This window comes from Empidonax traillii, unplaced genomic scaffold (genome assembly GCF_003031625.1).
Source record: "Empidonax traillii isolate 1590-97213 ecotype Southwest subspecies unplaced genomic scaffold, ASM303162v1 scaffold1060:size1239554, whole genome shotgun sequence".
NCBI classification, from domain to species: domain Eukaryota; kingdom Metazoa; phylum Chordata; class Aves; order Passeriformes; family Tyrannidae; genus Empidonax; species Empidonax traillii.
The window spans coordinates 960555-973014 of record NW_020956253.1 but is presented as its reverse complement, the minus strand read 5'-3'; the positions used below and the strand labels follow the sequence as shown (position 1 = coordinate 973014).

Here is a 12460-nt window from a genome sequence, read left to right as displayed (position 1 = left end):
TTTTTTTAAGTACATTTTCATTACATATTCCAGTATCTCCAGTGAGTTGAGTCATCCTAACGGGCTTTTCTTCTGAGTTAAATGTGAGTTAAACTTGATCTTGAATTCTATAAAGTTGCAGTTACCTGCCCTCATTTCTGGAGGGCTGGTAAACTCATTAATATTTTGTGGTCTCAATAGATAAGTGGTTTGGGGAAAGGGAAGGCGGTTTTGTTTGTGACACCTTCTTGTTCCCACTCTTTAAGCCATGCTGTTTGCTGCTTGAGTGACCTGTGGCTCTGCTGGGCACCATCTCTGAGTGACTTCGGGATGCCTTTTGTCCGTTGCACAGCATTTTCCTGGGAAGATTTGCCAATCCAAGGAAACACGGCAAAATCGGGATTTGTTGCCAAAGTCTGGTCAGAGCCCACAGAGATGGACGCTCATTTTCCTCCCTCCCCTACCTTAGCCTGCCCTGCCTTCTCCATACCCACAAAAAAGGGTCTGAGATTAAAAAAAAACACAACACGTTCCCCATTTTCCCTTTTTTCCCTTTGGCAGAGGTTGAGCTCATTCCTCGCTTCACTGGAAAAGCTCAACACTCAGGAAGGTCATTCCAGTAGATCTCCTCTTCCTGCTCTGTTTGCACTGTGCTCCTCCCTGTAGTGGTAGATAACGAAGCTGAGTTAATTCACCCCCCCCGTAGGGTATCTGAGAAGTGGCTGAATATGATATTTAAAAACTTAGAACTAGGTTCAATCCCTTGGGATGTCCTTTACTATGCCAGTGATGGCATCTAAGCACTTTACAACCATCTGAGATCCCCTCAGACAGCTTTGCATGAGGCCCTGTCTGGAAGCTGCCGGGATTTGCAGTTGTTCAGTGCCTCGCCCTTGCAGACAACCAGCAAAATCAAAACTAATTTTCCCTTTAACATGAAAAAAAACAAAAACAAAACCAAAAAAGTTTGGCCATTTGTGCTGCAGCAAACAGCTGGAAGAGGCTTAAGCATTTATTGGAGAGGTTGGACTTTACAAACCACGATAGAGCTGCAAACTTCAGTTAGAAATGGGTTTTTTACCAGATTGTTTCTTTTTTTGTTTGCTCGTTTCCTTCCCCTGGGGCAACGTATACATCTCTGAATAAATGTCCAACTAATGCCAGGAGAAGTCTGACCATACCTCATCTGCATTCACGTGGAAACCTCTAGGGAAGCAGTCCATTTGATCAATAATTTGCAGGCAGAAGAAAACAGAGAGGGTGAAAACAAAATGCCTTAAACTGTATGGTGAAAAAGTATGTGTGTAGTGTTGCGTCGGGTTTGTGAAGATGTTTGCAGACATGTTGAAATAATCAATGTTCAAAATCAAATCATTCGTATTGGTTTCATTTTTTTCAGTCTCAATTTCTTAAACTCGTATCCAACCGGTTCCACAGATCAGATTTCACTTCACTCACATTAAGAACTGGGTTCAGCTGCAGAGGTTCACACTTAATTTCAGGTGTCTGAGAAACTGGGCTCTTTGTGGAGGAGTCAGTGGAGAGCTGGATCTCAGCTGAGCTGCCTCTCACAAAGACTGAGATCCTGCAGCGAGTCCAAGACCATCCACAAGACAGAGAAGTTAAATTTGTGCCTTCCTCAAAAGAAGGGCAGCCCTATCTGTGAGCCTCATGGAATCTTTGAACTGTTTGGGTTGGAAGAGGGACCTTTGGGATCATCCTGTTCCAACCCCCTGCCATGAGCAGGGATACCTTCCACTAGCCCAGGTTGATCCAAGCCCCATCCAACTTGGCCTTGGACACTTCCAGGGATCCAGGGCAGCCACAGCTTCTCTGGGCAACCTGTGCCAAGGCCTCCCCACCTTCACAGCCTGGAGTTCCTTTCCCATATCCCATCTATCCCTGCTGTCTTTCAGCTTAAAGTCGTTCCCCTTGTCCTGTCCCTCCAAGCCCTTGTCCCAAGTCCCTCTCCAGCTCTCTTGGAGCCCCTTTAGGCACTGGAAGGGGCTCTAAGGTCTCCCTGGAGCCTTCTCATGGGGATGTCTTGGGTTTCCAAGGACATCTCAGACAGAACTGCACCTCTACCTCTTTCTAGATGCAACTCAGTTGAGCCATGACTGTCTCCAAGTTTGATATTTTGCCTCATCTTAGTCTCAGTTCCATGTTTTTTTTTTTCTGTGGCCATTTCTATATCTAAAATGTGCTTTCAGACAGCTCATGGTCTGTGCAGTTCAAACATCAATGTTGAGTGCCAGTTGAGATGGCCTAGAGAATCCCAGTATCACACCCCAGGGTTGGTCTGAAGGGGTACAGATCCCCTGTAGGTTCAGAGCCGTCAGAAACTCCCTGTAAATGTCAGGGAGGCTCCAGGGCATCTTCAACTGGGTTAGTCATGGATATAAAATAAACTGAATCCACCCCTAAAATTGTGTAAATGAACCCTACCTCAAGAAACTGAAGTACCAGCTTAAAACTGAATGTTGAAACTCCTTTGGCTTCAAAGTACATTTGCTGAGGTTTAAGCCCAGTTGGCAACTCAACCCCAAACAGGCACTCCCTCACTCCCTCCATGGCGGTATCCAGGGGGCAGTGGGAAAAAGGAGTGAACTCACTTTTGGGGGTGAGATAAGGAGAGTTTCACAGGTAAAGCAAAAGCCACACACACACAAGGAATTAATTCACAGAAACCAAGGAATTAATTCACTGCTTCCCATGGAAAGGCAGGTGCTCCACGAGAGCAGGTCCCCAGCACACCGGAGGGTGACTTGGGAAGACAAATGGCATCATTCCAAATGTCTCTCCCTTTCCTCTTCTTCCCCCCTCCATTTTTATATGCTGGACATGACACTATATGGTCTGGAATATACCTGTGGTCAGTTGGGATCAGCTGTCCTGGCTGTGTGACATCCCAACTCCTTGTGCACCCCCAGCCTCCAGAATAGGCCTTGACTCTGTGCAAGCCCTGCTCAGCAATAACAAAAACATCCCTGTGTTATCAGCGGTGCTTCCAGCACAAATCCAAGGCACAGACCCGTTCCAGCCACTGTGAAGAAAATTCACTCTACCCCAGCCAAAACCAGCACAAAAGGAAAATGAAAACTTGCTCCCCTCACAGAAATACTTGAAGCCTTTCTGGTGTCTCAGCATTGCACTTACAGGTGAATTCCCACAACTGGAGTATCTGATGCTCCTTACACCTTCCCCACAAGCCAGTCCTATCCCTTCTGTGTCATCAAATATCACCTTGAAGTGTCATTTGAAGGTTAAAGCAGGAATTGTTGTGCATGAGCTCAGTGCTGGGCTTTGCACAGAAATGAATATCTCTTGTATGAGCCAAATTTCATTGCAAATGATTTCACGCACCCACTGTTCACACAAGACTTGATATCCTCCTGAATCCTCCTTTCCCAGTTTTATGTTAGTAGTTAAAGACAGCACAGTATCAGTGATCCCTCTGGGATTTACTCTCCAGGTCAGGAAGGAACCAAATGTTTGAATTCAGGCTGGGACTACCCCTGTCTTGTAAAGTGAGCAGGTACCCCTGGATGACTTAGTTAAAAACCTGGCCTGGGGACACTGGGTGAAGGCTGTGGCATTGCTGATGCCAGGGAAAAGGTGTTTGCTGCTGGAAGAAGCCTGTTATTTGGTGTTTCTCAGTCAATCATGGAATTATATGGGTAAGAAAAGACCTCTAAGGTCATAGAATCATTGAATGGTTTGGGTGGGAAGGGACCTCAAAGACCACCTAGTCCTGACCCCCTGCCATGGTCAGAGACACCTTCCACTAGCCCAGGTTGATCCAAGCCCTATCCAACCTGGTCTTGGACAATTCCAGGGATCCAGGGGCAGCCACAGCTTCTCTGGGCAACCTGTGCCAGGGCCTCACCTCGCTCACAGGGAAGAATTTCCCCCCAATATTCAACCTAAATCTCTCCTCTTTTCTTTTGTACCCATGAAGACCATCAAGTCCAATTGTTACTCCATCACTGCCAAGCCCCCCCACTAAACCATTTCCCTGAGATCTACATCATAGATAGGACCATTTTGGTTTTCTGAGGAACAAAGTGAAATATCTTCTTTTTGACACATCAATTCTCGCAGGATTAAGACCAGAACAATGCCTGGTAACCCTAGCTCTGATCTTGGAATGAGACATTCCCTGGAAGTGTTACACATTGACTTAACTTGAACCATTCCTGGTGAAATGTCTCCCTCCGATCCCACCATCCAGACTCCCATCATAACCAGTGGGGGGAGAGAGGCAAAGAGCGGGATTCATCTGCTACAGGCAGCTTTGTCAGGAGGGAGAGGAACTACACCATCAGCAGGAACATTTTTCCCTGCTGAGTGCACTAAATAAATTGCTCAGGTGGAGATCACGGAATCACGTAATCAATTAGGTTGGAAGAGACCTCCAAGCCCATCAAGTCCAACCTGTGCCCAATCCCCACCTTTCACCCAGCCCAGAGCACTGAGTGCCACATCCAGTCATTCCTTGGATGGGGATAGGGACTCCACCACCTCCCTGGGCAGTCCATTCCAAAATGTCTCATGTGGGAAGAGCTGCTCCCGGTGTAGTTGCTCAAAAGCATCTCATGTTGTTGACTTGGAGGCTGTCAGGCAACAGTTCAAGCCAGTCACCCCATGGAGGTTTAAAAAGTGTTTGTTGGCTCCAAAGTCACGAGAGGAATGGTCTTAAACTGAATGAGAGTAGATTTAGATAGGATATTGGGAAGACATTTTTCCCTTTGAGGGTGGTGAGGCCCTGGCATAGAGAAGCTGTGGCTGCCCCTGGATCCCTGGAAGTGTCCAAGGCCAGGTTGGACAGGGTTTGGATCAACCTGGGCTAGTGGAAGGTGTCTCTGCCCATGGCAGGGTTTTGGAAGAAGATGATCTTTAAGGTCCCTTCCAGCCCAAACCATTCTGTGATCCTATGATCACCCTTCTCTTCTGAAAGCTGCTGCTGGAACTTAGTGGGGTAGCAAAAGGGCAAACACTTCCCAGGATTTCTCCTCCAGCTGTTGACTGATCATTTTAAAGCTGCCTGTACAGAGTCAATAATGTCACACCCTATTTGCGTCCACTCAGTCAGTTCCTCACTCAGAGCATCAGCAAAGAGAAAATCAAAAAGAACGCAGAAATACAACTGTGAAACCATGAAAACTGAGATGACAGCAGTCCCTGCCCAGGAGACCTGTCCCACTCATGTCTGTGTTTGTCACCATCTGTGTTTGGGCAGCGACTCACAGAATCACAGAATGTGCTGAGTTGGAAGCGACCCACAAGGATCATCGAGTCCAACCCTTAGTCCTGCACAGGACCACCCCCAAGAATAACACCCTGTGCCCCAGAGGGTCATCCAAATGTTCCTCGAGCTCTGTCAGCCTTGGGGCTGTGATCACTGCCCTGGGGAGCCTGTTCCAGTGCCACTCATGTGCCCATCCCAGTTGGGGCAGTGTGGGCTCTGCATCAGCACAGCCTGCTCCCCATATTCCCACTCAGAGGGGCTGGGGAGCAGTCACAGCGTTAATCCAGAGACAGATGCTGCTGAAATAGGTGTTTCCTTCCTCCATCAGTCTCTCCCAGAGCATCCCTGAAGGAAGCACACAGCTGAAAAGGATCCCTCGCAGTCACATCTCTCTCCTCCCAGGTTTGCATTTCCCCTCGGCTGGGGTGACTCACGTGCCTGTTGGGTCTTGCAGCTTCCCTCTCCCTCTCCCAGCACGGGAACACGTGTTCCCACCAGCTCCAGAGCTGTCACGTTTGTACTGGCTGGGAAGACACGGCCTGTCACCACCTGGAGGGGATTACAGCTGTTGTCTGTCAGTGGAGCTGAGGAGGAGGAGGAGGAGAGGCAATGTGAGACTGGCACAGCCATATAGTGTGTTTTCCTGTGCACTTCTGCCTGTCTTTTGGGTGGTTGGTTTTGTTGTTTTGTTTTGTTTTGTTTTGTTTTTTTACCAGCCACACAAATTGCTTCTTGATGTTCCTTGGTTTTGTTTGCCTGTTTGTTCTTTATTAGGAAATATTTGGTGAAAGGTGATGAGGAGCACGGGGAAAATTCAAGTGCAAACCACAGAAATAAAGGAAACATTCTCTCTAAAGCTGAGGTCTTCACAGATGTGTGTGAGCAGATGCTCCTCTCACTAATGGAGAGCAATAATCCCCCTTTCCTTGCTGACATGGTGCCATATTTAGCTGCAACCACTCAAAATCCCAGCTGCCCAGCAGGAAAGGGTGGTTTGTGGTTATTTCTGAACCTCAGGCTCCTCCAGGAGGTTTTGATCCAGAGGGCAGGGAAGGTTTCCAAGCTGTGCCCTGCAAGCTCCCTTCTTTTCTTGAACTGGAAAGTGGAGAACTTGCACTGCAGGGCTTGGTGGCTCCTTGGCAAGTGGCAGGAATCAGTGCTCCTCCTAATCCTATGGGATGGAAACACTCAAATCCACACACCCATCAGGCTCCAGGCATTTGGGAGTTGCAGTGTTTCGCTCCACAAGTGCAATACTTCTTTCCTGCAGCAAGACAGACCTTGGGGATGAATCCATCAACCCCGTGGCTCCTCCAGAGAGGCACATCCTGATGGATGCAGGAGGAGTGGGCTGTGGCTGGGACATGGGATGAGGAATACACAGCAGTGGTTTGAACTGATGCAGTGGGTGTTGCACATGACCAGGCATTACATCCTTGGCAGGAGTGAATCCCTGCAATTTGCCCTCCTCCAGGTTGGATACCTGGAGCACCTGGAGGAAGAACTGGGAAAGGGAGTCTAAAGAGGTCTGAAACTCTGAGGGTGTGGGATCTCTCTCCATCTCTTCTGTTGGAGCTGCCCTGCTTTTGGTAAAAAATTTTCCCAGGCACGGAGCTGCAGAGAGGGGGGGCTCAGACTCTGGGCTTTTGAATCGTGAATTATTCAGAGTTTGTATCCCAGAAAAGTGCCAGGCACCAGGACATCATCTGAGCTGTGCTCATCCAAAACAGCCTTTCTAGGAAGCGACTCAGCTGGGGATTCCCTAATTATTTCAGTCATTATTTCAGTGTGGACACCAGTGTTTATACACACCCTCCATATGCCAGGGAAAAGGAGGGATTACTTAGGGAGGAATTCCTGACAGCCCAAGCCTTGTGTTTGAGATAGAAGAAGAGGTGTTTTCTGTGATCCTTCAGAGCACGTTAAGGCTGGAGATGTTTATTTTCTCATGCCCCCAAGCCACAGACCCCCCCCACCATGTCAGGCTCAAGGAGCAATCTCCGTGACCCCGCAGCCGCTTCTAATTTTAACTCGCTGCCCTCTGATCCCAGCACCAGGGTTTGTGCAGCTCCAACAGGAAACATCCCTGCTGACCTTTCTAATTTCAGGAGCTTGATGCTTGCAATGCACAGGAAAACCCCTACCCAAGAGCAACCTGCACTGTTGGCAGTGAATTGCATTCCGTCTTTGCTGCAGCTCAGAGGACCCAGCCCTGCTCAGGGAAAGGATGTATTTATTCTGAGCCCTGTGGTGTGAAAGTGGAGTTGGACTGTGAGGGTTGAAAGGGCAGGTTGTGGCAGGCTTGTGGTTTTTTTTTTTTTTCCTCTGGTAAGAAGGCTTTTTGCCTATTGCAGAGTCCTGGCCAACAGACATGACATGTATTAACCTTTCAGCTCTTGCATAAAGGAGGGTGCTCGGGCTCCTTTTCCAGTTTCGAAAGAGCTGAGCAAGGCTCTTTTCAGCCCTGTGACAGGGAGGGAGTGGGCGTAGCAGCAAGGTCAGGACAGTGCTTCCTAAGCGGATGGAAATGCTTCCCTGCGGTGCCTCATTAGTCTGTTAGAGCACAGAAATCCTCCCCCTCCCTGGGAGATCTCCACGACCCCGGGGGGAAGGGCAGGGCTGCCTTAGGGCAGTGGCTACTTTGGCTCCTGTCCTGGCACTCCCGATCCCTCGTGCCGAGGTACAGAGGAGGCTGTAGGACTCGGACCCAGGGAACACCATCCTGTCCTGAAGCAGTGCCTCTCCTGTCCATCCCAGCAACCTCAACCCCTCCAGGCTAATTCCATCTTAAGTTTTGTGAAGGACACAGATCTAAGTCTCTGGAATATGCAGAAATCGATTTGTTGGAGACGAAGACATCTGAAGAATAATTTGCTGGTTGTTAAACATTTAAATTTCTGCATTTCTTTTTCAAGCATCGATTTCTTCCCAAGTCAGCCAGAGCAGGAGCCTTGCTGAGGGACAAGGAACCAACCCCTGCTCTTGGGAATCTCAGTGAGCAGAAGGACTCACCCTTTTTAAAGAGTCAGGAGCAGGCAAGGAATGCAGCCCGGTCTGGCTCTCACTCATCTGACTGTCTGTCTGTCCTGCAGTCTCTCCCTTGCTGTGCCTTCTTGCATCAGATGTGATTCACCAAACATCAGGGAGGGCAGACACAGCCCAATGCTGCAATCCCTGCAGGAATTTACAGAATCCCAGGATGGTTTGGTTCAGAAGGGACTTTAGAGCTCATCTCATTCCAGACTGGATCTTTCTGGAAATGCGTGGTAGGAGAAACAAACCCAAAAGCTGTTCCTTAACAAGGAAACATTGAGAGGCACAAGGTAGAAAAAAAAACAGTTCCCACGGGGAGCTGCAAGGAGTGCCCAGCCCTGAGCCAGCTGCCATTCCTGGTGGGATCCCAAGCTTTCCCAAACATGAGGTGCCTCTTGTCTCTGTTATTCACCAAGGGCCATGTCATAGAGCCATAGAACCATGGAATGGGTTGGGTTGGAAAGGACCTTAAAGATTGTCTCGTTCCACCCCCTGCCATGGGCAGGGACACCTGCCACTAGCCCAGGTTGCTCCAAGCCCTATCCAACCAAGACTTGGACACTTCTAGGGATGGGGCAGCCACAGCCACTCTGGGGAAGAAGACAGTGCACCAAGTTGTCTTGAGGAAGGACACCCACCCTGTCACTGGCTCACCACAATCCTCACTGACCCCATGGACCACCCGAGGTGGGCTGGGGACTGTTAAGGCTTCCCCTGTTCTTTGGGGTGACAGTAGACATGTGTGGTTGCTTTGGGCTGCTAAACCCAGTGAGATGATGGAGCAGACAAGAGAACAGAGGTTCCACATTAAAATCTACAGTGATTTGAAGAACGAGGGGTTTCCTGACTGTTATAAGTTACTTCTTTTCTTGAATTTTGAAGATGGCATAAATACCTGCAGGACAAAGAAATATAGCAAGAGTTTTTTATTGCAGTGCTGGTTACCCATTTCCAGCACTGGGTGCACCTCTGGATCATACAAAGAGCACACACCGTAGTTCGAAAACCGCGCTTTTTGTACTCTTAGATATCAGTTGTTGAATATTCATTCATTGTCCATTTGTTGCCTTAAAAGGTAATTTCCCTGCTTTGGAGGTGGGTGTTACCTTTTGGCTGGTTGTAATTTATCTCCCCTGGGCTCGTACAGGGGAGTCTTGCATCATTCCCACATTGCAAGGCATGGAGGGCTTCTCTTTGTATCCACATGGCACAGAGGAATACATTTTTATTTATAATTTGTTCCCTGTTCCTGGCAGCAAAAGATTCCCTGGTGTTAGGTCCAGACAGGACCCTTCACCTTACAGACTCCACGGTACGCCTGTAAGTTAGTAAATATACAGAAATAGTTCTTTTGTTAGTGCCCTTTTGTTTATTTTAATTTGCTTGGAATAAAACCAGTGCCTTTACTTATCACACTGACAATAAAAGTATCCCTGTGTTTCTGATAACACAGATTAGATTTCATGGCAGAAGCCTTGATCTCTTCCCCACTCTTCCACCTTGTTCCAAACCTAACCTCGAAAGCAAATACCCAACAGCCCTAATGGGCTGTATTTCACTTGGTTTCCCTAGAAACCTGGAGAGTAAAGATGGAATCATAGGATCATAGAGTGGGTTGGGTTGGGAAGGACCTCATAGATCGAGTTCTGACCCCCTGCCATGGGCAGGGAGGAAGGACACTAACGAGTACCCTGAGGACAGAGCCATAATGCTTGTTCCAGAGGTAAGGAATGCTTCATTCAGACTTGGTACCACATTGCACAGCTGAAAATCCCATCCCAAGAAGACAAGTCCACAGCAGGGGAGCAAAATTTTGGAAGTTATTCATGGAGTAACAGTTTTCTGAGCCAAAGCCCTTAAAAATATGAGAAGTTCAGGGATGAGACCAAGAAAGCAAGGACAGTGATCCCTGGCAAAATCAGTCCACACTAACAACACGTGCTGGGAGGGAAGGAGAGCATGGGAAGGAAAATTGCACCCACTCTGTGAGGTTTTTATTATCTCCCACGGCTGCTGCCTACACTGAACCACAAGGATTTGGTTACATCAGATGTCTTTTGGAGCTGTCAGCCAGTGGCAGCAAGGTACCTCATCTAATCTCATCAGGTTTCACCTTCCTGTGACATCCCTTGAGCAAGGAAAGAGGATTGTGCCTCTCTGGCTGCACCCCAGATCTGCATCACGTGTGGGAGAGCTGCTGCTGCTGGAGAGGAAGGATGGGAGGTGGGAAAAAGCTGAGCCCCCTTTCCTTTCCCTCACTTTCCTGTTGCTCATCCCTATCTCTTCCTGTCTGGGGAGCCAGGCAGACACTGACCTTTTCCCAGCAAGATGACAGGAACCCAACATCCCTCCTGGGCTCTGGGTGGCAGGGAGGGCACCAAGGGGAGCTGGGAGATCCCATGTCCACTGAGGAGAAGGGAAGGAACAGGGAATTCATCCCCAAACAGTGCTCTGGATACAGGAGCAAGTGCAGGTGTCTTACAGCCTCTTTTCCAAACCAGGAGCAGGTCAAACAATTCTGCTCTTGGTTTTTTGCCGTGTTGGAGCAGCACGTGGAGAATGAAAGGGATGGGTTTGGATCAGTGTCATCAATAAGCAAGAATTAGAATTCAGACCTATACTAATTACACCTGCAGTCGATGCTAAGATGGGAAGGCATTTTACAGTTCCCTGACCCTCAGGACTTTGAGAGACAACTCCATGACCTGGGGCTCACAATGGAGTCTTATTGTTTTGTGTAGATCATCCAGAGAGAGAGGAAGACCCACTTGGCTCTAGGAGAGGTTGTACAAACTCCTTACTTTGAAATAACCACACTGCCTTTTCAGCCAGAGACATTTAGAGCCCGTGCTCAAACCACAGCTCTTCCCTCAGCACTTCCAGCTGTCTAGATGACTTCCCAGGTGCCTGTCCTTCTGCTGTTGATCATGTACAGCCACCCAAGCTCTGGGTTCTTCCACACTGAGAAGTACAGGCTGGTATTTCTCCAGTCAACATTCTCATTGGCCTTGATCACCACAGAATCATAGGATGCTTTGGGTCAGAAGGGACCTTAAAGATCATCCAGTTCCAACTCCCTGCCATGGGCAGGGACACCTTTCACTAGCCCAGGTTGCTCCAAGCCCCATCCAAACTGGCCTAGGACACTTCCAGGCATCCAGGGACAGCCACAGCTTGTCTGGGCAACCTGTGCCAGGGCCTCACCACCCTCACAGCCAACAATTTCTTTCTAATATCCAATCCTGGAAGTGACGAGAAAGGGTCTAAGTGCTAAACAGGCAAAAGGTTGCTTCCGTCTGCTGCTAAAATTTGTGCAAGGAACAGGTTGGCATCTCCTGGATACACCCACTGGATCAATCCCCAAAGCCAAGCAGGTAAGGACATGCTGGGCTGGTGAATCCCAGCGAGGTTTAGAGGTGAGTAAGCTCCTCACTGATCCTCAGTGTGGAGACTCAGGCAGCTCCAAACATGTCCAGAAATGTATATGCTGGGAGGGCTGGACTGGGGGCAAGAAAGAAGCGTCTAGTTCATCCAAGGTTGGTGACTGCAAACTTTTCCTTTGGGAAATTAACTACCCTAGAGGTTTGCAGCACCATGAAACCCCAGAGAGATGGTAGCACAGAGCCCTTGCTAAGCTCAGGGAATCCAGAACACTGAAGTCAGACTCGGTAATTGTCTTCATCCCTGATGCAGAAGCAACTTGTTTAGCAGAACCAGGCACTGCTCTCTGCTCTCTGGTGACCAGGGGTGGAACCTGAGGGGACAGCAGGAAGCTGTGGCAGGGGAGGTTCAGGCTGGATATTGGGAGAGGGTGGTTGGCACTGAACACTGAGCTTAAGGAGCATTTGGACAACGCTCTCAGGGACAGGGTGGGATTGTTGGGGTGTCTGTGCAGGGCCAGGAGCGGGAGTTTGGTGGTCCTTGTGGGTCCCGGCCAGCTCAGGACACTCTGTTTCATTTCCTGTGGCAATGAAACATTGAAAAGGGGGAGATAATTCCACCACAAAGGTAACTGAAGCCTCATCTGAAAACAGAAATTGCCTCCCAGTTTGGAGAATGTCACATGTAAGGTTGATTAGTGCTGGACTGAAGCTTAACCACATCTTCTTGGAGACCCACAGCGTCACCCTGTTGGAATCCCCCATCCTTATGTGGACTCAGCAAGGAGAGAGGAAAACAATCCTCCTGCTCACCAGCCAG

General features: G+C 48.8%; 1 protein-coding gene across 1 annotated transcript in view; it reads left to right on the top strand.

Annotated features, from left to right (window-relative positions):
* The window catches only part of RP1L1 (RP1 like 1), a 27664-nt gene extending 26019 nt beyond the window's left edge, over positions 1-1645 (top strand). The window contains exon 6 of the mRNA XM_027904445.1: positions 1508-1645. Within this exon, the coding sequence (XP_027760246.1) occupies positions 1508-1645 (138 nt within the window). The remainder of the gene's footprint in view (positions 1-1507) is intronic.
* Positions 1646-12460: the final 10815 nt, after the last annotated feature.